At 40.7% G+C, this 24,929-nt stretch overlaps 1 protein-coding gene across 2 annotated transcripts in view; it reads left to right on the top strand.

The window, feature by feature from the left end:
- Gnptab (N-acetylglucosamine-1-phosphate transferase subunits alpha and beta) overlaps positions 1-24,929 on the top strand; it is a 78,195-nt gene that overhangs the window by 30,347 nt on the left and 22,919 nt on the right. For both annotated transcript variants that reach the window (XM_067090043.1, XM_067090044.1), the window contains exons 8-10: positions 2,210-2,409; positions 5,726-5,828; positions 15,250-15,492. In XM_067090043.1, coding sequence (XP_066946144.1) covers positions 2,210-2,409; positions 5,726-5,828; positions 15,250-15,492 — 546 coding nt within the window. The remainder of the gene's footprint in view (positions 1-2,209; positions 2,410-5,725; positions 5,829-15,249; positions 15,493-24,929) is intronic.

The following is a 24,929-nucleotide window of genomic DNA, read 5'->3' as shown; positions in this document are numbered from 1 at the left end:
CAATCTGTGGTGTTCGGTGAAGAGACCTGATCTTCCCATGTCCAAGAATGCCTTAGCATTCTTTTTAAGAAGTGTTATTCGAGAGGCTCATTCCTCCTGCCTAGAAGGTGACATGAGACTTCTGAAATAAAAGCTCATGAAGTTAGAGCTATCGCTGCTTCATGATGGCTTTCCAAAAAGAATATGTCTCTGAATGATATTCTTGGTGCTACCTTCTGGAGAAGTAATTCAGTGTTAATTCAGCATTACTTGCGGGATGTTTTGAAATACATTTGAAGAACTGCTCTTTTGGACCGTTTGTTTCCGCAGACACTATGTTGGGAGAAGAAGGCAATACTCATCCTATCCTTTAGGGGTTAGGTAGTATTTTTTAATCTTGTTGTTGTCTATTTCTGGTTGTTGGGTGGCCATTGAGGTGGACATCCCAATTTTTTAGCCTATGCTAGGTTCTTTTACCTTAGATAGGATGTTGGTCAGGTGGTTGGTCGTTGCTCCTTCTCCCTCTCTGTATGGTAACATGATCTAGTCCTTAATATTGTGGTCACGCCCCCTTGGACAGGTCATCTGGATCTCTCAGCTTTATAGGTCCCTACCTTGCTGGAGACTCTGGATAAGCAGAAGCAGGCTTGGGTGACAGATAACCTCGAAGAGTCAGCTATGCTAACAGGTAAGGAACCAAGGCGTCATTCGCCTGGATTTATTTGTTTCCTAAATCCTATTCTGTCTCTTCCCACCTCCTACGGTGGAGATTCAGCTATATATATATCTGGCAGGTAAGTGTCATGAACAAAATGATATTTTAATGATAAAATAAGGTTTGTTCATACTTACCTAGATAGATATACTCATGGACTGTTTTCAGTGCCTCCCGCCTCCTCTTGAGACAGTGGCACTAGAAAATCTGAATAGAAAATGGGAATGGTTCCCGATTCCCGCCTCCCAGCGGCGGAATGAGTACTAACCACCTGGCCACACTGCGTGTGCCTTGAGTTTTGAAATTCTGTCGGATTTCGGAGAAATACAGCTATATATATATCTGCCAGGTAAGTATGAACAAACCTTATTTTATCATTAAAATATCATTTTAGGAAACAGCAGGAGACTTTCCAGTCTTGCACTATTACTGTAAGTTTCTCTGAGTCCTAGGCAAGCCTCCAAGTAGGGATTTGTCCATGGTCTTGTGCAATCTCACCTGTCACCTACAGGCTTATGTTGGAAGCATTCTTACAACTTGACATTTGAAAGTATTTTAATAGCCATAGCAGGGTGTCATCGAGTACATGCTCTTTCCAGCAATGCCCTCTACTCCAGTCATTGGTCCTCAGCCAGTCTTTCTTTTACCCTAGACTGTAGCCAAGCCTCAGTCTTCCAATGGGGACAGTTCCCTCTTCAGTTCCTTTACTTTATTTTATTCAAGGAGGATAATCAGCATCTTCATATCTACCTGCATTGCAAAAAGTCATTCCATCCCTCTTCTTATTGCCTTTTCCTGTTTAAGAATATCAAAGAACTTTAACTCTTACTAGCTTCAGCATGTTATCACCCAAGTTTGTGCTATGGCTTTTAAAGACCTGTCATCTTCCTGTATGACTTTTAATATAAATTTGATTTCCTAACATCCTTCAAGTTGGCATTGCATGGTCAAAATACTTTTGCTAAGTTTTATCTTCATAAAGCCACCCATAAGTCATTGGCCTTTTATCTGTTGTGCCAGGAGTGACTTCCCAGGTAAATAGATCATTCATCATGATCATCACCATCATCATCATCATATGGTCATCATGATCATCATGCTTCTTTTGGAAACTGTCTTTTGGACCTAACTTAGTCAACTCTCCATCCCTGACTTTATGATGAATGGTGTGTATTAGCAAACTATTTTCCCAGTATATTAAATTTATATACTCTAGCACCTTCCTCCCATCCCTTCTCTCAGTTGGAATATAGCAAGTACAGTGGCTTTTTCTTTCCTTGGATGTTTTGCTTTGTGCACTCAGATCCATTCTGATAAGTGTAAGGTCTTTTCGTGATGAATACGTTCGTATAATAATTTTTTTTCTTTTTACAAAAGAAACTTTAGCAAGGTGACCTATGATCTCAAGTGCAGTAAAATGATGTCTGCATAATATGTTGTCATAATTTTTTAATATTTTTTCGAGGTGCATTGTTGAATAGTCAGTGTTTAGTGAATTATGCTTTTTTTTTTCAGGAGTTACGTTACTCTCTCAGGTCTTTAGAGAAGCATGCACCCTGGGTACGTCGGGTTTTCATTGTCACAAGTGGTCAGATTCCATATTGGATTAACTTAGATCATCCAAAATTGAAGATAATCCAGCATGAAGATATTTTTCTAAACAAAAGCCATCTTCCAACATACTCATCTCCTGCTATCGAAAGCCATATACACAGGTAAGTTATACCTGCGGTCCCTCCACTTTCATCCTAGCTTCCAAGACAGCGTCTGTGAGGATGGATCATTTAGATTAATCAGCCACAGTGCCAGAGAGATAGGAGGCATAGCATTAAGTAGTGTCATTTAATCTTAAGTAAGGGCATTGTAACGTTGGAGGTACAGGTTTCCTTTGCACTGAATACACATATCCATTTTGTCTTCATTTTGTATCATCTTGGTTTTCTTTGATTCATTGTCCTGAAGTAGCTGTATGTACAAAATTCTGTTTAACCTAATTATGCAGCATAGAATATGATTTCCAGTATAGGATTTCCAGTATGGCTGGTGTTATATACAGCAAGGTTATTAATTCCTTTGTCACACCCCAAAAGTAGGCTGCCAAACCATTTATGAGAGTTGTTAGTGTTTTGAAATTTGTTATTAATGTATTGTTTGACCTGCAGCCCCTCAGGATCCTTATCTCTAGAGAAGATATTCCATTTTAAACCATCTACAGTAGTACAATTTTATTCTGTTTTGAAAATGCAGGAACAATAACATTATAAGTGGAGGTACTTCAGATCCATCCTTTGGTGTAGTTCATGATTTGAGAAAATTAAATCTGTAAGCCAATTGTTTGAGGTAATGTGGTAATGTGAACATCTACGCTGCGACCTCTCCTCATGAAATACTTCTTTCAAAAGCTATAACTTTCATTACACCTCAGTTTTACCTGAAGAAAAGTAGTTTTTTCTCAATTTCATCACTAAACATTGTGAAGCCAATGATTTAAGGATTACAATGATATATGAATTATGTACTTCAGTAAGCTTAATGCTAAAATATGTTTAGTGAAATAAACATGAAATTTTTAATGAAAATATATTCTTTCATTCCCTACATGACATCGCAGTGCATTTATCATTTATCGTCTTGTGTATCATAAAGTATCGTAGCTTAAATGTTGTAGATGACAATGCTACCAAAAAATTATAGGTAGGGCTGTCAATGTGAAAATAACAAGCAAAAGATAAAGAATATTAAAATGAGAGGGGATGCGTGCAGACAATAGCCTCATGTTTATTTCACTATACATATTTGGGCATTAAGTTTACTGAAGTACATAATTCATATATCATTATAATCCTTGAATTATTGGCTTGGCGATGTCTAGTGATGAAATTGAGAAACACTACTTTTCTTCAGGTAAAACTGAGGTGTAATGAAAGTTATAACTTTTGAAAGTTGTATTTCATGAGGAGAGGTCACAGCGTAGATGTTCACTCGGTGACAGCTGGAACCGACTGACCAGTTTCCAGCCCTGTGGCTGGCTGATCAATGGCCAGTCAGGAGCGCTGTAGGAGACGGGGTTAGATATCAGATGCACGGGTGGTGTGGATTAATTATAGTTGCTAAATGAAATGTATTTCAGAGATACATTTTTTGTAAATTATCAAAGCTGGATTTACAGTACTTCATTTATAAATGCAGTAAATTAAAGTACTAAAGGTATGATTTTGTTAGTTCCGGACGTTGCTTTTGCCTCTTCCAAAACATTTGTGACCTGCGCATTATTTGTTTCCTCGTCCACAGCTACAATCTTAAATTTAGTTTATACTTTCTTAAAACTTCCTTCTCCATTGCTTGAAGGATGAATAAAACTTTATTTTATTCTGAATTATGGAAATCACCATTGAAAATTAAGAAATTTTTTAACAAGTTGACCACTGTAATGCAACTCTTAATAAGCATGAAGATGAAGGAAATGATTGGTACTATGTTTATAATTCCATAATGTATTACCCAAAACTGGGATGTACCGTATATGCTTGGGTGCCTTTTGTGTCAGCAAATATGGTAATTAAGTTGAGCACTGGTTGAGTAGTTAATTTTGCATTTAAACTTCCAGGAAGGATCATAGTTAGACATCTACCATTTGTGTATGTACCAGCATTTGTAATGAGAAATATGAGTAAACATAGGTAATGTTGTACTCATCAGAGATGTGTACTATAGTTAGTTTCATTTCATTTGTCCACCCATGGTTGAAGATGTGGCACATTCACATGGGTAACTTGTGATTGGCTGAAAATTAGTGTTTCCGATATTGTTAGCTTACTGTGATAGAAATTAAAACTTTCTTCAGTAATATATTTGAATGTTTATATATACAAGAACCAGTTTTTATTGATACTATACCAATATAAGCACAAGAAAGATGAGCTTGTATCAAACAGTCGATTCATATCAAACAAACTGATAATGGGCTTTCCATAATTGTGCTTTATCTCACTGGTATTGCCCAGGCTGTTCATAGACCTATGCCACAAACTTTTCAACTCACAAGATATCATTGTCATTTAAACTTTATTCTATGTACAATTTCATTGTATTAATATAAAAATAACTTCAGTGATACCAAAATTATATCAACGTATTTAAACTGGAAAAGTAACCTTTAATTCGCCAGATATCTGTTTTTATTGGCCTTCTTTTAAGCACATTTTTATTTCATATCAGTCAAAATTAGTTTCTTCAATAAATTGCATAGCAAAATACTCCTGAAATTGCTCTCACTGAGGTACAGGTATTATAATGATTTGTATGCTTAAGAAAAAAATTACATAGTAAATATGCACAGTATCTTGAAAAGAAAACCACAATACCATTGTCACGTATTAACTGAAATTTCCAGCCAGTGTTGCTGTACCTGCTTTTTTCCACCTACCCCAGACATTCTTTTAGACAACAATATTTCATGGTATTTTGAATATTAGCCTTCTCATGTAATTTACATGCAAGAAACTATTAAGATACCTTTTATTTGCACTTGCATAGCCAGTTGTCTTTTTATTTACCTACAGTGAGATAAAACAATAATTGAAAGCCCACTGTTCATTTGTGTTTTAACTGCATAGACTATGCGATACAAGTTAGTCTTTTTGTGCTTATATTGCTGCATTATTGATAAAAATTGGCGTTTATGATCAATATTGGGTGGTGTAAGGCATCTTTGTGTGTATAAGCATTCAGATGAATTACTGCAGAAATAGTTTGCATTTTTATTAGTAAGACTGATACTGGAAACATTGATTTTAATCAATCACGAGCTAGCTATGTGTATGCCACATCTAGGTAAAACCTACTTTGGTGAGTGGACAGATGGAATGAAATAGACTACAGTGTAGTTTTGCACAAACTTAAGAAGTTAGGGTTATTGGTGCATGAATTTAATTTGCTGTTTGCACAAATTTGTGTTAATTTAATCTTATAGAAGCTTCAAACTCTGTAAAAATATTGAGTTGTGTACTCAAGCATCTTTCCATCATGCAGGATTCCTGGGTTATCAGAACATTTCCTCTACCTGAATGATGATGTAATGCTTGGTTCAGAAGTTTGGCCAGAAGATTTTTATTCACCAGCTACTGGATATAAGGTTTGTATATTTATAAGAAAATACAGTGTTTCACATAAACATTTACATTAAGCACAGGAAGGAGACTTAAGTCCTAAGTTCTTGATTTACAACAGCCCCATCACTCATATATGCCCACACTTGTGATCTTTTAATGCTCCCAGACTGCACACTTTTGTGTAAATGATAGATCAATAGCAGCTCTGTGCATACATCACCCATGGCTTCAGGTACCTATCAGGCACCTGCCTCATTTTTCCATTATTTCTTTAACATTTTCTTCTTTGTTCATCCCCCTTCACCCTAAGTTTCCCTTCATCCTTTCAGGGTGATCACTTGCTTCTTTTTGTGTCTCCATCATAACAGGTAAGCCCTGCTGTATGTACATGCCAACCCTAGATTAAGTCCTGAAAATGATATGCAGACTGATCTTTTTTCCAATCTAACTCGCAAGACATGTTAAGATTGATCACTCGGTCCGTAGTTACTTTTCTACAGGAAGTCCTAGTTGTCAGATTTTGCATTTTAGCAGGTCTTCCTCTTCCACGATAGTAGTCAAGGAAAGACCACTGCAGGCAGTGTTTCAAGTTGACCAACTAGGTGTAATTCAGCCATGCTGCCTCATGCGTAGTGAGCCCTTTGAGGGATTCTGGAGGAGCATGTACACCTCTAGTGATTTTGTTTTAAGATCTATGTTCTAGCTGCAAGAAATATTTAGCCGTGACTTGAGTAGTCATCAGGAATGTGACCACCTGAACAAGCCAAAGACTTTTTTTATTTTTTTCAATGACCATGGTTGGGACAGTGAACAGGATTGAAATGGAATCACTACTGCAACTGTGACCACTCAGCTTCCTACACTAAGGACACCTGCAGCAGCAGTTTCTTCTCTTAAGAAGTTATCTACATTAGTGAGTGGTGATCTCACAGTTGTATGGTCTTTTGCAACAGCAGTTGCAGTGCCCAGACTGGGGCTCCAGCTACAGGGTGTCACATTAACTGGCCAGGGAGAATACCCATATTAACAGAAATGGCATACTGACCAAGGCCACTACCAACCAAGACCACCTGGATGCCTGCCTGAAGAAATCCAGTGCTGGGAGTGCCTGGGCTGGGTGATCAGTTGGAATCATTTTAGAAAACAGACATCATCTGTTGGTAGCCAGGATATTACATAAGACACATGCCACTCTTCTATCCTGAGGGTGAATACAGGTCAGCTTGTAACCAAGTTGACTTCAACCAGTCTAGTACCCAATGGCATTACAGTAAACCCCCGTATTCGCTTTCTCATGATTCGCAGACTCACGCATTCACATGTTTCTCTGTGGAACATATCTAGCCATTATTCGCGGGAAATTTGCCCATTCGCGGTATTTTTCACTGAGAAATATTCACTAATTACTGTATTTTCATATAATTTTTATGAATTAATGCACTTTTGTGATAAAACTATTAAAATGTTTAGGTATAAGCATTTTTACAGGGCTTTTCTTGTGTTTAAACTATCAAAATGGGCAGTTCTAAGTGTTTAGAGGGGTTTTAAGTATTCGCGGATTTTAGCTATTTGCAGGGGGTGTGGTACACATCCCCTGCGAATACGGGGGGTTCGCTGTATTACTTAGCATGGTAGCATTAGGTAAAAAAACATTTGGGAACTTTTAAATGGCAATGGTAATGAGTAAGACTTAGATTCAAATGCTGCTAAGTTCCCACAGTTTTCACAGCCATTAAAACATTGTGGCCAAATGATAAACGTAATAAACATCATTCTCTCTCTCTCTCTCTCTCTCTCTCTCTCTCTCTCTCTCTCTCTCTCTCTCTCTCTCTCTCTCTCTCTCTCTCTCTCTCTCTCTCTCATATTTCCATACAGTGAGAGAAGAAAAGTAATTTATCAGTGGCTGGTATTTGCTTTAATGCAGTAAAATGTTCAAACTACTGAAGGCAGTATTAACTGGGAATGGATTAAAATTATCTTTGTTAAAATCTAGCAACATATCAGGTGAATCTTAATATTTTTTGTTATATACTTACCTTAAAATAGTTTTTTTCCAGAAATTCTGAATAACAAAGAAACAGAATTGCTGTTACTGTAAATATAATATAAGAAAAGATGTTATAATTGATGGTTGTTCAAAAGTTGAAAAAATAACTGAAAGGTCAGACACACACACGTATGTATAATTGAACATAAAGCTTCTTAAACATAAGATGAACATAAGAGGTTTTTGCATTTCAAGCTCAGTAAAGATTTGCAGTTTTGGAAGCCATATCTGATGAGCAGACAATGAGTAAGGACTGTTTTAACATCAAGAATGTATATGAATCTGCAGGTAAGGGAACATTAGGGCATGAGATAACAAGATTAAACTGTGGATACAACAAAGAGTAGACAAAGCAAAGGGTACATATAAATTTCATGAAAATGGAAAGTAAAACATGCAAAAAACTCAAAATCTAAATAGAATTTAAATGGATATCAAGAAGAGATAAATCAGAATACAGTTTTTGGACAAACAGGCTGATGATAATATTGACAGAGCCATGTACTCATATAGTGGCATTCATGTTAGGGTAGCCCTCAGACTTATTGATGAAATACTTGTCAAAACAAGAGAGGAGTTAGCGATACCATAAGAAGAAAAAAGGCAATACTAGACAGAATAAATGATGAAGGGGTAATTTGATTGATGTACCTGAATTGATGAATACCTGAAAATGCTTATGAATTAATTTACAGTTTTCCAAGTGGAATAAGTAATAACAACACTTAGGAAATGGAAAATGCTAGGTAATAATGGAATTGCTGCAGAGATGATTTTAGCTGAAACTGAAATAATACCTTCCTTATAAATTAGATTGTTTGCATAATAAGGAATAAGGAAACAGACTTATAATTGAGAATTAGAAGTCATAGCTTAAGTTACCAAGGAAAGATACTTGAATGTGGTAACTAAATGCATTGCACTTAATGAGATGTGATGAAAATATTCAGTGTACATATTCTCAGGAGGCTAAAGAAAGAAATGGATAAAAAACTTTCAAATGAAGAGTTGGTTTCAGAAAAGTCAGAAGTTGCACAAATTAAATATTTGTTTTAGACATATTGTGCAGTAGCGCATGGAATTTAAAAATCCTTACCTAGCTAGTGTCAGTTGTCAAATTTACTCCAAATCTGAGCTCATAGTCTTCAGTACTAAAGTATTCATATTGCAACACACTCCCTGAACACCTGAATTCACCCCTAATCCCACTAGCATGAACAGCTCTCAATTACCAATCCCACTAGTGGGAAATTTTAACAGCCAGCGTTACCAACGCTGCAGGTAAAATCTTGTCACTTGAGCTACCATAAAGGTTTGGCAACGCTGACATAGGTATGTGGCAACACTCCTACCTTTGTCAATTGCTTTTTGTTTGTGCTGCGGGAATGTTGTTTCCTTCCGCAGTGGGAAGTTTAATCCTAATGCCCAACTTCTCTTTTGTATTTTGGATTTCTGGTGAAGATCTGGATTGTATTTACTGGTTTTTTCTCTTGGATTTATGACTTTTGCTTGGTTGCTGAGCTTTTGCTGGATATCTTCGATGTGAAACGTCTTTGGATTTGGACTCGCTGGTTCCCGGTCTCGATTGGTCATCATGGACAAGTCTTCTCTATCACCTTCTACTACGCGCTTTCGGCTTCGACTTCGACTGCCCCTACGACTGTGGATGCTAGCGCTCATCACTCCTGTCCTTCCCGCAAGAGACGGATGAGTACCTTGAGACACGATAGACATTCAATCTGTCAGGTATGTAGGAAGGTTAAGTGTGATGTGCAGACTTGTCGTGATGAATGTTCCACTTGGACGGTAGAAGAGATGGAGGATTACATTCGTCATCGTAAGCCGTTGGCTAGTAAGGGCGGCAAACGGCGGTCAGATTCTTCAAGCCTCAAGTGTCTCAGGCTTCTGCTACAGATCAACCGAAAGATTTAGCGAGTTCAGAGGTAGTCAAACAGACAGAGGATAGGATTGCAAGTAGTATGACAGATTTAATAGCCAGTCTTTTTCAACAATTTTCTGATATGGATAGTAGTAGTGTTAGGATGTCTAATCCTTCTTCCTTTACAGCTCCCCTGCATGTTCCAGAACCAGTCCTAACAGGTGCTGAGGGTAATGGAGAACCGTAAGCCCCCGAGTGGGTAGGTTCTGCTGGCATCCTCAGCACGGAGCAGGCAGTGAAGGACCCCCCAACTCCCTTGTAGTGTTGTTGATAAAATTGAATGTTGATAATGTTAGTCAGGATCATGATCTAGGTGTGACAAAGACGGATAGGTCTGGGTTAGGTAGTGAGGAGACAGTATTAAGTGTGCAGAGTCATTCCTCTGGACGGGTTCCGGTTTCGGGTTCGAGTGGAATTTGTGCTCGGCAAAATTTTCGCCTTCATCACTTCTTTTTCGGTTTGGCTCAAAGTCTCAGGTCAATGCTTCAGTTCCTGTGGTGCAGAATCCTTTTGCTTTAGCTCTTAAAGCTCTTTCGACTGTTTCTGAATCTTCTACTTTAGTTTCCCCATTCTCTGTTTTTCCTACTCCTTCATCTAGCAAGGCAGATTCTGGTGTGTCTTTTTTGGCTTCTAAAAGTGGTTTGCATGATCGGCAATTGGATGTGGCAGAATATAATGCGCATTTGTTGGGTCTTTCAAAAAGGTATAGATTTTTGGTGAGAGGTTGTTTTTTGAATGGTTTCTCTAACATTAGAGATTATGTGACACAGGAGTGTCCAGAATTCATGTCGGATATGCTTCAGGATTATCAAGGAGGAGCGGACTATGTGTACTTTTTGTCCCTTCGTTCTAAGGAGTCTTCTTCTTCTTCTGGGTTATCTGTCGCTTCATCTTCCGCTCCCACATTCTCCGTTGCTCCTTTTTCAGTCTCCTCTATGGCTTCTTCTTCTTCTGTCTTTCCTGCGGCTTCCTCATCTTCCTCTCTCCCTCCTTCTTCGACTTTTGGCATTTCCTCTTCTCAGGCAACTTTTTCTTCATCTGCTATTCCTCTGTCTTCCACCTTTCCTTCCTCAGTACAGTCTTCTTCGGTAGGAGGATCTTCCAGAAAGGTGAAAACGCAGTTTTGGCAGAATTTGGCCTCAGGCGTTTCATGTTCCAACCCTTTGGGTATGCGCAACCTCTTGCTTCCACATCAAACGGCTGTTCTGGTAGTATCAGGTATTTCACAGGGTTTGCCTGTCACATCTAGGTCGGGTTTGCGCTCTGCACTTTTGACTGGTCTTGCGGTACCTTCTCTGAGCGGCCTGCAGCTGTCGTCGCCTGCGTTGTCCATTGCGGATCTATCTTGGTCATTTTCCCCCTCATTATCCAGATGTTCTCCCCTTCGGGCTGACCATATCGCCGCAGGTGTTTACAAGGGTCATGTCTCCGGTGTCGGCAATTATGCATCGTCGAGGGTACAGATTGTTGAGGTATCTAGACAATTGGTTGATCCTTGCCTTATCTCTAGAGGAGCTAGTAAGGGCGAGGGACTTCTTATTGAAACTATGCAAGATACTAGCAATTTGTCTAAACTTTGCCAAGAGTTGCCTAGTTCCAACACAATCTATGACTATTTAGGGTTGAGGATTTAAGGTATACTTAACTTGAGGGTTTTCCCAAACCCTGGAGAGGATCCAGTCGGTCCTTCAACAAGTAGAGGTGTTCCTGTCCATCAGGGAACAGCCGGTGTCAACTTGGAGAAGCCTCTTAGGGAGAATGTCTTCTCTCTCACTTTTAATTCCAGGGTCTCGTCTCCGGATGCATTCTCTTCAGGTATCTCTCAGGAATCGTTGGGACTTCCGCACGAGAACAGTTATAGTCTGGAATGATTCTTGCCTGTCAGATCTTCTGTGATGGTCAGAAGTGCTACATCTGACACCCGGACGGTCTATCGACTCCCCTCTTCCCGACATTCATCTCTACACAGATGCCTCAGATCAAGGTTGGGGAGCAACCTTGGAGGAAACGCAGGCTTCGGGCCTCTGGAGGGATCAGGAACGAGAGGAGTCAATCAATCTTTGGGAACTCAGGGCCGTAGAAGAAGCCCTCAGGTGTCTTTCAGACCTAGTGCGCAATAGAGTAGTGGCTCTGTTTTGCGACTACATAACTGCCATTTCGTATCTGAAGAACTTGTGGGGAACAAGATCAAGAGAACTCAGTTATATAGCACAGAGAGTCCCGAGATGGTGCAAAGAACAGAAAGTGTCTCTTCTTCTCCAATTTGTATTGGGGAGTCTCAACGTACTGGCCGATTCGTTAAGTCGCTCTCGTCAGGTATTGGGGGAAGAGTGGACTTTGGCTCAGGAAGTAGTATGTCAGGTTCTCCGGAAGTGGCCAGCAACTGTGGACTTCTTCACGACGAGATTAAACCATCGTCTTCCGGTTTTTTTCTCACCAGTGGTGGACCCCATGTCGATAGGCACCAATGTGATGTTACAAAATTGGAATCACATGCAGGTGTATGCTTTTCTTCCAACCGGTCTCATTTCATCAGGTAATCAGGAAATTGCGGGAGAGTGTCAAGACGTTTATGACTCTAATAGCTCCTTGATGGTCCCCACACCCTTGGTTCCTGGAACTCTTAGAGCTCCTCAGGGAAGTTCCAATGCTCTTAACTATGTGGAAAGATCTTCTCAGACAACCGCATTTTCACCATTATCATCCAAACCCTTGCGTGCTGAACCTAGTTGCATGGCGACTGTCAAGCGAGCAGCCGGACAGGCCGGACTCTCTAAAGCTGTGGCCAGACAGCTTTCTTCAGCTTGAGAAAGTCATCCCATAAGCTTTACCAGGTTAGATGGACAATGTGTAGAAGTTGGGGTCGTTAGGAAGGTCATTCCATCTCCAGACCTTCTATTGCTAAGATAGCTGAGTTTCTTTTATTCCTTCGGAAAGTCAAGGGTCTTTCGTGTTCGGCTATTGTTGGCTACCGCTCAGTGCTTAGCAGTACATTTAGTTTCCATCTTCCCGAAATTTCTAGTAGTAAGATCATCCATGATTTATTACATTCTTTTAAGATTGAACGTCCTGTCTTGCCGACTCGGGCCCCTCCATGGGATTTGTCAGAAGTACTTCAATAATTGCATTCCCTGCTTTTGAACCCATTGAAGCTCTAATGTTGAAACAACTGACTATGAAGGTGCTTTTTCTTACAGCTTTAGCTACAGCTAGAAGGGTGGGCGAGCTTCAGGCAGTTTCTAGGCTGGTTCCCTATGCGGGAAAGGACATGTATCTGTCTTTTCTTCCGGATTCTTTGGCGAAGACGGAGTCGGAGGCTAACCCTCTGCCTTGTTCATTTAGGGTTCTTTCTCTGCAAGAGTTTGTTGCTGGCGATCCAGCGGAGATGTCTTCATGTCTGGTGCGAACACTAAAAGTCTATTTTGTCAAAGGTCGAGAAACTCTGTCCTCGTCTGCATACACTTTTTGTCTCTCTGCGGAATCCTTCCCGTCTGTTGTCAAAGATTGCGATTAGTTACTTTGTGAGGGAGGTGATTTCCCAGGCTTCTCCGGGTTCTTCTTCGTCGTCTTCAAGCTCTGTCTTACCCCAAGCGCACAGTATTCAGAGTATGGTCACTTCATCTTCCTTTCTAAGGAATTATTCAGTGTCTTCAACTCTGGAGGCGGCTACTGGGAAGTCCGACTCAGTGTTTACTTCTTTTTGTTTAAGAGACGTTCATTTTGCCGCATTGGACGGTGATTCTCTTAGTCTGTGTGTGGTGGCTAACTCTATTATCTAGGGTGTGTTCATTTTAGCTGATGTGGTATTCTCTTAGTTCGGAAGTTCTTAGGTTAACCAGATAGAGGAATCCCTTTTAGTCTTTAGAATCTTAGGCAGCAGTTATAGAATCACATGAACTTAGTTTTAATACATTTTAAGCAGCTTAGTCTTTGATAGTCTCCCTACGAGAGTCCAAGGGGGTGCTCTAGTAGGTTAGGCTCTTTCATTGGTGCTGAGATACTTCGTCGCTTGTTGGTCGTCGGGCCTTATCCGCAACCTAGATGGTTTACCGAGAGGGACAGCAGCTCTGCACACTGCTTCATTCCCCTCCATACATGAGAGGCTCTGAATAGCCACTTGGGAGGCTCATCATACTCCTCCATACATGAGACGTTCCGAAGAGCCACATGGGAGGTCGACGGACGGAGACAGTGCTGACCTGACTGACAATCAAAGTATTCTCTAGCATGTCTCTTCACCAAAAGCACTGATTGATATGGTGAGTGTATGACTAAACAGATATCCTATGCAGAGCAGATTGGTGAGTTACCATCTCTGCGGTTGTAAAACGGGGCGTGCAATAGAATTGATCCTTCCTCCTTTAAATGTTGTGTTTTATAGTTCACCCTTTTCCATACACGACTCCATCTAATGGAGCAAAACTCCAGCATTTCATTTAGGTTTCTCTGGTATCTAGCACCTAGAAATAAGTGCTGAATGGACTTTCAATATGACAGTTTTCTCCAGAAATAGATTTTCCTTTGTCAAAATCCCTAATCGGGCAAATTCAGGTGTTCAAGGAGTATTTCAATATGAAGTTTTCATAATAAAACTAATATTGTAATACTTACCTGAACACCTGAATGATTCCCACCCTCCTTTCCCCACATCTATCTTGAACTTGAATAAAGCAATTGACGAAGGTAGTGTCGGTACACACCTGTGTCAGCGTTGCCAACCCTTTGTTATGGTAGCTCAAGTGACAAGATTTTACCCGCAGCGTCGGTAATGTTGGCTGTTAAAATTTCCCACTAGTGGGATTGGTAGTTGAGAGCCGTTCGGGCTAGTGGTATTAAGGGCGAATTCAGGTATTCAGGTAAGTAATACAATATTAGTTTTATTACGAAAACTTCATGTTTAGAAGTTTTTACCTAATTGTTCGTCATAGGACTGACAGATCACAAGACTCAAGAAATGTGTATTTTAGTGTTTGTTGTTGAAAGTAGATCTTGGTGTTTTAAGTGCATGTAAGACACACTTAGAGAAAAAACATGGATAAACCTTTCTTATGTACAGTATGTACATAGGACACAGAAGTTGTGTTGAAATTATCTTGTAAATGTTACCAAATCTTCTGTTACGAAGGATCAGCACAATTTACATTTTGTGATGCATGAATATATAGTAAAAAAATCATTTTAAAATGCATATTTTTTCAGCTTGTTAAAACAAATATTTTCACATATAAGAATGCCCAGAATTTGTTCTCCACATACAATATTATCATGATTGTATGCATTGTTATAAAGTTTGAAGTGCTCAGTGTGGAAATACATGTAACTTTGTATATTATAAGTACATTAGTTTTTAAATCTTGAAGATGTATGCTTACTATTTCAACCTTTCTGCATTAAAATGATTATAATAGTTATGACTGAAGTTGACTTGTAAGTCTTTAATTTTTTGTACTTTTGGCAGGTTTATCTCTCGTGGTCCTTGCCTGAATGCTCCTCAGGCTGTCCAGGTTCTTGGTTGAATGATGGATATTGTGATCGTTCTTGCAATACCTCCGCATGTGAGTGGGATGGAGGTGACTGTGCTCGTGATAAAGATGAAAATAGTATGTTTGATGGGGAGGAAGAATTTGGACCTGACATGGCACTGGATTTCTGTGCACCTTCATGTTCAGATTTATGGATAGCAGATAAATACTGCGATCATGTAAGTGATGGAAGCTGAGAAGTTAATATGCCTTGATCAAGTGTGATAGTTTTTCATTTATTTATGTTTGGTGCACACAAAGACCCAAGACTGTAGTAAAGCTAACTACACAGTACCCCAGAGCCAGTGCTACTTTCACCTTCATATACCATACTATTATGTAGCCATAAATTGAAACTGCAACTATGATGCAACCAGTTCTTTACCAAAGATGAAGTTACAATCACTAATAAAATTCCAGTTGAATTGACAGTTGTGTCAAGAGAGAGAGAGAGAGAATGGAGGGATTTATATTTTCCTTTTAAATCTTAGTTTGTATTGTAGTTGTAGTAACTTTGTTTACAGTTTCACTTTCTGATCATAAATAGAAGCAGTCTATTGTTTTGAATAAAAGAAAGTATGTTGCTGATGCTGATGTGTGTATTGTTTCATGCCCAGTGATCCCAGCAGGTACAGCAATTCAGGAGGCAGGAAGAAATTGAGAAGTAAAGAATAAACTTTGAAAGAGAAGTAGAAAGAAAAATTAGATAAATACAGGTATAGGTAACAGCAAAAACACAAATGGCAACAAATAAGGTTAATAATTAAGTATAAATAAAAAGACAATAACGTATTATGAAGCTAAACACAACACCTTGCACAACATAAAAACATTTGCACAAAGTTAGAGCTTCTGGAGTTCTGACAGTTCAACTATAACTGGATTAGGAAGATCATCCACAATGTTATTACAGTATAGCAGGAATGAAACCTTTAGAAAAGTTTGTGGTACTGAACTTCACAGAGAAAAGACAAGATTGCTAGAATTAACTTTGTCTAGTACTGTGTTGTAGATGTTATATTCTAGAAGATCTAAATGCATAGCATGATCAAAATTTTGAAAAATTGTATTTCATTTTGTACAGCAAGGGAGTGGAACTTATGATTATACATCCTTTGAACAAAGCAGTGAAAGAACAATTTTATTTGCAGGGTATTTGCATTACTACAGATATAAGTAATACCTTTCTTGCTGTATACAGGAGGATACAAATATTTTGTATACAGTATATACAAATACCCCATTTCATATAAGTAACTTAACAAGTAATTACAAAGCTGTAGTTCTAACTTGTGCTGCAGCCTTTATTTAAAAAATCGTGGTATCCCTTTGATAGTTTAGTGTAGGTGACAAGCCCTGCCCACCAACAGGAGTACTGGAAACGACTTAGCAGGAAACCTCATTCTGTTTCTGCCAGCTCTCGAGTAACGTTGGGGGTTTGCTACAGCTTTTGTTTACTGATTTTGAGTTTTATGGCTGGATTTCGGTGAAATATTATCACTTGAAATTTGAGTAGCCTTCAAGCAGTAATAGTTTTCAGGATCATTTTTTCTAGTTCTTTGGTTGTTGTTATGTCTGATTCAAGTTCACTTATTTTTGCTAATGTAGCAAAAGTTGCAACCCAGATTAATCAATCTTCATATGATTCTCTTACAATTTGCAGTAAATGTAGTGGGCAGAAATATAGTAGGGAGAAAACTTGTGCTAAATGTTATGGTTAGCAAGAGTAGAAGGTACTTGAATCTCAACTAGACAAGTTGGAGAGGGATAGAAAGGAAAATGGCCTCTAGAGCCGAGAAACAAGCTTCCTTTAGCCTAGAATTCCACCCTAGCTCAGGTTAGAAGATAGCTCTGCTATTCCTTTATCTCCCTTCCCTCATTTTTCTCTTGCTACTAGCCCTCCTACTTTTAATCCACATACTCCTGCGCCTGGCTCCCTTGGTTCCGACCCTTGCCATTGCCAGTCTCAAGTTTAGGTTTAACAAGAATTTAACATAGTAGTGATACAGGGAGGTGGAGGAGGTGGGTACTAGTCCCGTCGGTTCTCCTTGACCAAGGTCACTGTCATACTCTCCTCAACCTGGGAGAAGACATACAGAAAGTCCAGTGGAGGCCGAGTGGGTTGGCCCGTGGGTAGTTGCCCCCTCAGTCGAACCTGTTGCGGGTTCCCAGGTATCAGCAGACAGCCACTGAGTGAAAGGCGTCTTGACAGGAGAAAGTGTTGTGCAAGTGGAGGAGGTGGCTGCTCATCCCACCGGTTCTCATAGACAAAGGTCACTGTCATACTCCCCTCAACCAGGGAGAAGACATACAGAAAGTCCGATGTAGGCCGAGGGGGTTGGCCTGCAGGTAGTTGCCCCCTCAGTCAAACCTGTTGTGGGTTCCCAGGTATCAGCAGACAGCCACTGGAAAGGTATCTTGACAGGAGAAAGTGTTGTGCAAGTTGAGGAGGTGGCTGCTCGTCCCACTGGTTCTCCTAGACGAAGGTCCCTGCCATACTCCTCCAAACCTGGGAGAAGACATACCAGAGGCCCAAGGGAGGCTGGTGGGGTTTGCCCATGGGTAGTCATGTCCTCAGTCGAGCCTGTTGATGCTCCCAGGCTTTGACCGACAGCCGTTGGAAAGGCGTCTCTGTGGTTGTGCGTCAGTTGTTGTCCGACTCGCAAGACTCCAGCTCGGACTTGGAAGCTCCTCAAGCGCTTTCTAACTTTGTCTCTTCCGTTGAAGAGGCAAGCAGGTGATGCTGGCCACTCTTCTCTGCTGCCCAGTTAGCGGTTTAAGGAGCCGGGCACAATCCTCAGTCTTCCTGCAGCGCATGGGACAGTCTGGAATATTTCTCTCCTGAGTGTACTTCTGTTGGGCGCCAGTATTTGGCTCTAAGCACCCGACACCAGCTTCCGAGCATCCGCCGCTGGTTTCCGAGCACCCAGGGCCAGCTCCTGAGCACCCGGCGCCAATTGCCAAGCACCCAGTGCCAGCTCCCAAGTGCCCAGCAGCAGCTCCCGAGTGCCCGGTGCCAACTCTTCATCTCCTGCACAGAGCACCAAGCACCAGTTTCCTATCGCTGGTCTCCCAGCCTATGCAGCTTTCCTTCAATATTTTTGGGCGAGCTTTGCTACCTTTTTTTAGCTCCCGCTAGGCCCCAGTCTCACCTACCTTGACCTTCCTAATGAGGAACCATCCAAATGACAGACCTAGGCTCCCCACTTGGTGCTTTCCTCAGCTTCTAGGAAGTCACTCGAGGAGATTGAAGTTTGGTTTTTTGCTAAGATGGAGCAAGGTAAGGCTTCCTTTGTTTTTCCTCCCGTGCAATTAATCAGTTGGAAGTTTTTTCCTACGCCACCAGGGAAGCTCCTCCTTCCCGACACTGGGCGTTTTCATCTGCAAAAATTATCTTTTTCGTTGGCAGAACTTGACCTCCTTGTCTAGACCTCTTTGAGTTCTTTGAAGCTTTCAGTTTCTTGGACTGGATGGTGAGAGTGCTAGCCAAGAAGATTGAAGATTGCAATGATTTGTCGAGACTTTGCCTCAGACTGACCAGGAGTCCTTTCTCATGCAAACAAAACCATCAGGGATGGCTCTCTTGAACATTTGGCCCTTTTCTCTTTGGGGGTTTTGAAGGGCAGAGATTTTTGGGTGCTCCCGTTCCACTAAAGGAGTCACTCAAACCCAGAAGTCAGACCTTCAGTAGAAGTCAACTTGGGATCTTCTGGCGCATTCTTCCAAACACCCCAAGGATTCGTGTGCATTTGTTCCTAAGACGGTCGCTCCTCTCCAGCAACATCCCTTTCGTGGGAGCAAGCCCAAGTCAAGTCTAGGACCCGCTCCGGTGTCCCCTCTTGACCAGGAAGTTTCTGGGACATGGCCTGTGGAAGAGAGCCTTCACATCGTCAGAGAGCTGAAAGCTATTCAGTGCTTCTCAACCCCAGTTCACAACAAGACTGTGGCAGTCCATTCAGACAATACCACAACCCTAACATGCATACGAAAGCGAGGCAGCTCTCACTCTTTTTCTCTCAGCCAGACATCAAGAAACCTTCCACTGTGGACAGATCAAATCAAGTGAGTCTAGTCACTCGATTTTTTCAGGGCAAACTAAATGTTCTGACAGACAAACTGAGCCATCGAATAGTAGGTCCTTCCCATCGAGTGGACCTTGGATCCCCTGGTCTATCGAAATCTGCAATACCATGGGGCAGACCAACATGGACCTGTTTGCCTCCTCAAGGAACCATCACCTTCCTCTTTTTTGTTCCCAGGCCCTGGACCCTCTAGCATGGGCAGTAGCGCCATGTGGCAAGATTGGTCCCACTTGGAACAAGAACTATCAAGAGGAGCTCAAGTCCTTGCCCAAGAAATGAGGAAGACATCCTCCATGCACAATTAGGGAGCCAGTCTTCTCGAGTTTTGGGAGAAGTGGAGTATCAGAGGGACAGAACAATGGATTGTCAAGGTTCCGCGGGAAGGCTTCTTCATTCCGTTCGTGGAGAGCCCTCCTTTAGTCCCTTTTCCCATCGTTTTGATGGCCTACTCAAGAGGCTCAGGAAAACATTTGACCCTTTTGGAGGAGGTCTCCTTCCTCCTTTGAAAGAGAGTCATAGAAGAAGTCGAGGACACCAACTTACAGGGCTTCTACTACTATCTGTTTGTGGTCCCCAAATCCTCGGGGTTTGGAGACCAGTCCTCAACATAAGCGCCCTTAATCTCTTTGTCCAGCAGACGAAGTTCAGATGGAGACGAACCAGTCAGTCCTTTCATCCATTCACCAGGCCTATTGGATGATAAACCTTGGATATGTAGGACACATGCTTCCACTTTCCCTTCCATCCAGACTCCAGGAAGTGTCTTAAGGTTTGTCTTCCAGGACACACTCTCAGGCACCCTACATCAGCGTCTAAATGCCTGTCTCCTCTCAGGGCGCCTGGCGCTACCCAAGCCCTCGGTGCCATCCAAGCCTCCGACGCTGCCCAAGCACCCAGTGCCAGCTAAATCTACAGTTTTGGGCTCTTTGCTTCGGCCTCTCTACAGCACTTGAAGTGTTCACTCGAGTCCTCGCTCCTCTAGCAAATGACTTCATTTATTAGGCATTAACATCAGTCTATATATGGATGACTTGCCTCTTTGATCCCCTTCAAAGGAAAAGTGCACAAAGGACTTGTACATCTCCTCTCTCAGGAACTGGGAATTATCATCTACCTTCAGAAGTCCCAGTTGGCCCTGTCACAAGAGTTCCTCTAGTTCCTCTGTTTGGGGATGAGTCTCAACTCTCGAAAGCTTTTTGGGTTTTTCCGTCTGCCAAGAGAATTGCCAGATGCCTTCAGATGGTCCACAAATTTCTAGCCCCTTTGTGTTGCTTGGCCCATCAGCAGATGAGCCTACTGGGGACTGTCATCTGTCAAGACGTTTGTCAAGTTAGGCAAACTTCTGATGAGAGCTTTGCAATTCTTCCTGTAGGCCAGCTGGGACAGGGAAACACAGATGGACACTATGTATTCCCATAAACCCAGTAATCAAGTCAGACTGGCATGGTTACTGTCTGAACATTGACTTTTGGAAGGAAAGCCCTTCATCCTCGGAGCCCAGACTCAGACTAATATTCCGACTCCTCGGTTCTAGGTTGAGGAGTCCTCTTGGGCTGCACCTTTCCACCCTTCACCATGGTCAGGGGAGTGCTGAACAAGTCTTGGGCTTATCGCAATGTTACAGTGATTCTCATGGCCCCGTTCTGGCCCATGAAAGAATGGTTCCAGGGCCTGCTACGGTTGTAGATAGACTTTCCGAGACTCCTTCCCTTAAAAACCATGTCTGCTCAGACAACCTCACTTTAAAGAGATACCAAAGGGATTTACATTCTTGCCCTGACAGGCTTCAGACTATTTGGAAGCTTGTCAGAGAGTAAGAGTTTCCAAGACGCACTGTAGAGGCTGTTGTAAGATGCAGGCATCAATTTCCTAGCCGCGTCCTCCATGCTCAGTGGACAATTTTCCAAAGCTGATGTCTCGGACTCAACGTCTCTCCTTCTGAGATATCTGTGACCCAAATTGCGGATTTCCTTTTTTATCCGAGGAGATCTAGGAATCTTTCATCCTCCACCATTAAGGGGTATCAAGCTGTGTTTAGCTCAGTGTTTAAACACTGGGGTCCTGAATCTGGTGTCAACCCCAAATCTTAAAGACCTCGTCAAGTCTTTTGATATGTCTAAGCAGGAAAGGAAGATCCGGTCTCCTGGAACCTGGACGTAGTGTTGAAGTGGCTGACAGGTCCCGTTTTTCAACCCCTTTTTCCTCTTCTCAAAGAAACCTTACTCGGAAGACTCTCTTCCTCATGGCCTTGGCTACTGCTAACATATTAGTGTGTTCCAAGACATTGATCAAGGGTAGGTTTTTCACAAGGAGATGCAGTTTGCTACTTTACCCTTGGATTTTTAGCCAAGAACGAGGACCCTTCCAAACCCTGGCCCCGTTCTTTCTCCATTAAGACCTTAATGGATATCTTGGCTCTGAGGCAGAAGAGAGAGTTCTTTGTCCTGCTAGGGCTTTAAGGTATTACCTGAGCAGGACTGAGAAGATCCAAGGACCATCCAGTAACCTTTGGTGCTCTGTCAAGAACCTGTCTTGCCCTCTGACTAAATAATGCATTGTCCTTCTTCATCAGCGACTTCAGTTTCTGAGATGCACTCCCAGATTCAGGAGGGCATTTTGCCTACTTTTAAAGTGAAAGCTCATGGCATCAGGACAGCCTCTACCATTATCAGTGGCTGGCATGGTATTGGGGGAGAAAGCATAGGAATCTCTCTTTTCTCCTACTGTCACTTCACCTTGAAGTAGGGTGTCAAATTTTCAGGAGCCAGGTGGTACAGTGTACCTGGAGTACCCACCAGTCTCAGTGGGTGGGCTGTGGTTTTTGTCAGTGTAGGTGAAAGCGTTGTTTGGTTGTTTTATTCTGATACTGCGCCCAAGGCAAGGGCACCTTTTGTTAGCTTTGTTAGCCATAGGACATATCCTTCGCTGCAAAGCTCCCACCTAAGTAGAGGGGCTCCACAGCCATACCTCCACCCTTCTACAGGTTAAGATGATCATCAACCAGAGGCAGTATTTACCTGCAGTAGCTCTCTTACCAAATAAGGAAATGACAAGCATTGTCTTCAGTTCTAGCAACTTCTCAATTTCAAAGTCATTACTATAACTTAATATCTTGGAGTAGAGTACAGTACAGTAGACCCCCATATTCACATCCTCATGATTTGTGGACTCACCAATTTGCGGATTTCTCTGTGGAACATATACACACATTATTCGCAGAAAATTCGCCCATTCGCGGTATTTGTCACTGTGAAATATTCACTAATTATTGTATTTTCATAACATTTTCATGACTAAATGTACTTTTTGTGATAAAACTATTAAAATACTCGGGCACCCAGGTAGTGCTCGAGTTAAGATCATTCGCGTTACGATAATTTGATTTTGTGATGGGGTAAGCAATTAATACCAATACAACAATATTTATAAAATATTTTTAAATTTTGCATGGGCGCAGGCAGTGAGATACACCAAATTACAATAGGCCAACTTCTTTTCCTCCATCTCTTTATCCCATCTTCTAGTTAAAAAAGTAAAAGAGAATGATAAAAGTATTGTTAGTAACGTTACTCGCGTAAATGCGTACAGCCATAAACAACCGAACGAGAAACTGTTGTTTTGCTTATAACCGAATTGGATAACAACAGCTGTTTTGCTTGTATTTCAACCATCGTACAGTAGTAAACAATTACCGTTGTTGTGTTACAAATGACATTAAGTAGAATAAGACTGATATATTTTTACATTACACCCTGTATTCGCTGTGGATAAAAGATCGGCAAGGAAATATACTGCTAAATTTAAGTTGCAAGTTGTAGCTGAAGCTGAGAAAACAATGTTCAAGCTGCTAATGACTATAAATTATTGTGCATTGGCAACATGGATGAAACTCGACCGTAAATAAAACTGGAGAGAAAGTATTTTAACCAAAACTACTGGGCATGAAAGAACATATTCCTGTACTGCTGTTTCCACACTAATAAAAGGTAAATATTAGGGTTGCCACCTCGAGTAAAAAATATAGAACATACAGTAATTGCATAACGCCCTTTCAGCTTCTTTGATGATGAAATCAACATGAAGACATGTTTCATATGTGATGAGGACTAAGATCACTTCTCAAGTTGTCAGTTATCAGTGAAAAGTCTTGATTTAAATGACATGCTGTGACACAGGCAATGAAAAATATATATATGTATGCCATCAAGTTTAATACAGTTCCTCGTTGGACGGGTCGATATCGTCATCTTTGTTAACCAAAAGAATTAGAGGAAGTTATTTCTGGTGATAGAAATTATTTCTCGCTATAATGTCACAATGTAGGTCCCGTTGCTAGGTAACCAACTGGTTCTTAGCCACGTCAAATAAGTCTAATCCTTCCGGCCAGCCCTAGGAGAGCTGTTAATCAGCTCAGTGGTCTGGTCAAACTAAGGTATACTTAACTTTATTCCTTCAGAACTATACGAAAATGCAGGATTTATTTCCACTGCTAAACTACAATAGCCATTGAAAAGTAACATCATAAAATTTTCAGTGAATCAGGAAAACAGGCTATGGATATCGGTCATTCCCTGCCGGGGAAGGGGTGGGGGCTAAGGGTAATGGGTTAAAACACCTCTGCAATGAATCATATTATGCTCTTGCCGCGTATATAAAAACACATAAAAGATTGTAAAATAAGCTCAGAGAAAATAATAACGTTCATTTATTGGTTCAATAGAGAACTAACTCTCGCTCTCAATACAGAACGAAATTTTCTGAACTGTAAATATGTAAGTTCTTATTATGATGAAATCAAGTGAATGTAGTGAATGGAATCTTTATTTTTTTTTACACAAAACAAACATGCCCCCAAACAGCCAACATCATCTATTAACCAAAAAATAGCTAAATTAATATCACAATAAGATGTATTTAAGTTATATTTCAACTTAAAAACACTTCATATAACAAAAAATAACCTTGCCTCATATAAATAAAGTATCCAGAGATTCATTTATGCTAACTAGAAGCAAGAAAAGCGCTCTGAACTGTTATAATAAATAACTTACGCTGTAATGATTTCAAACCAAAACTTTGATGTAAGAATATAATACAAAAAAGCAATGTAAGAATAAATACAGTATTATTGAATACAGTGAAGTAAAACATAAGATTTTAAAAGATCTATGGAAAAGATGCATTTTCGTTATGTTGATGTTTGTATAATACGATATTAATATGTGAATACACAGTACAGTATAATGTAGGCTAGGCTACCGTATATGTATACGATATACCATATTGTAGGCTAAGCTAATTCTTGTTTGTTATTCAGTTTCTCTTTGTATTGAATTATCATAAGTCAATCTGCATGAACCTCCAGAATTAGCTGATATTAATAATTACTATACCGTATATGTATAGAGTATACTTTATAGTGTAGACTAGGCTACCATATATGTATGTATACATGGTACTGAATACCATAGTGTAGGCTAGGCTATATTTGAGATACGCTTTTTCTAATAAACAATGGGTTTTTTGAAACCTAA

The sequence above is a fragment of the Macrobrachium rosenbergii genome, chromosome 4, assembly GCF_040412425.1.
Source record: "Macrobrachium rosenbergii isolate ZJJX-2024 chromosome 4, ASM4041242v1, whole genome shotgun sequence".
Lineage (NCBI taxonomy): Eukaryota > Metazoa > Arthropoda > Malacostraca > Decapoda > Palaemonidae > Macrobrachium > Macrobrachium rosenbergii.
The sequence above is the reverse complement of the archived record's forward strand: the minus strand, read 5'-3'. Positions and strand labels throughout refer to the sequence as shown.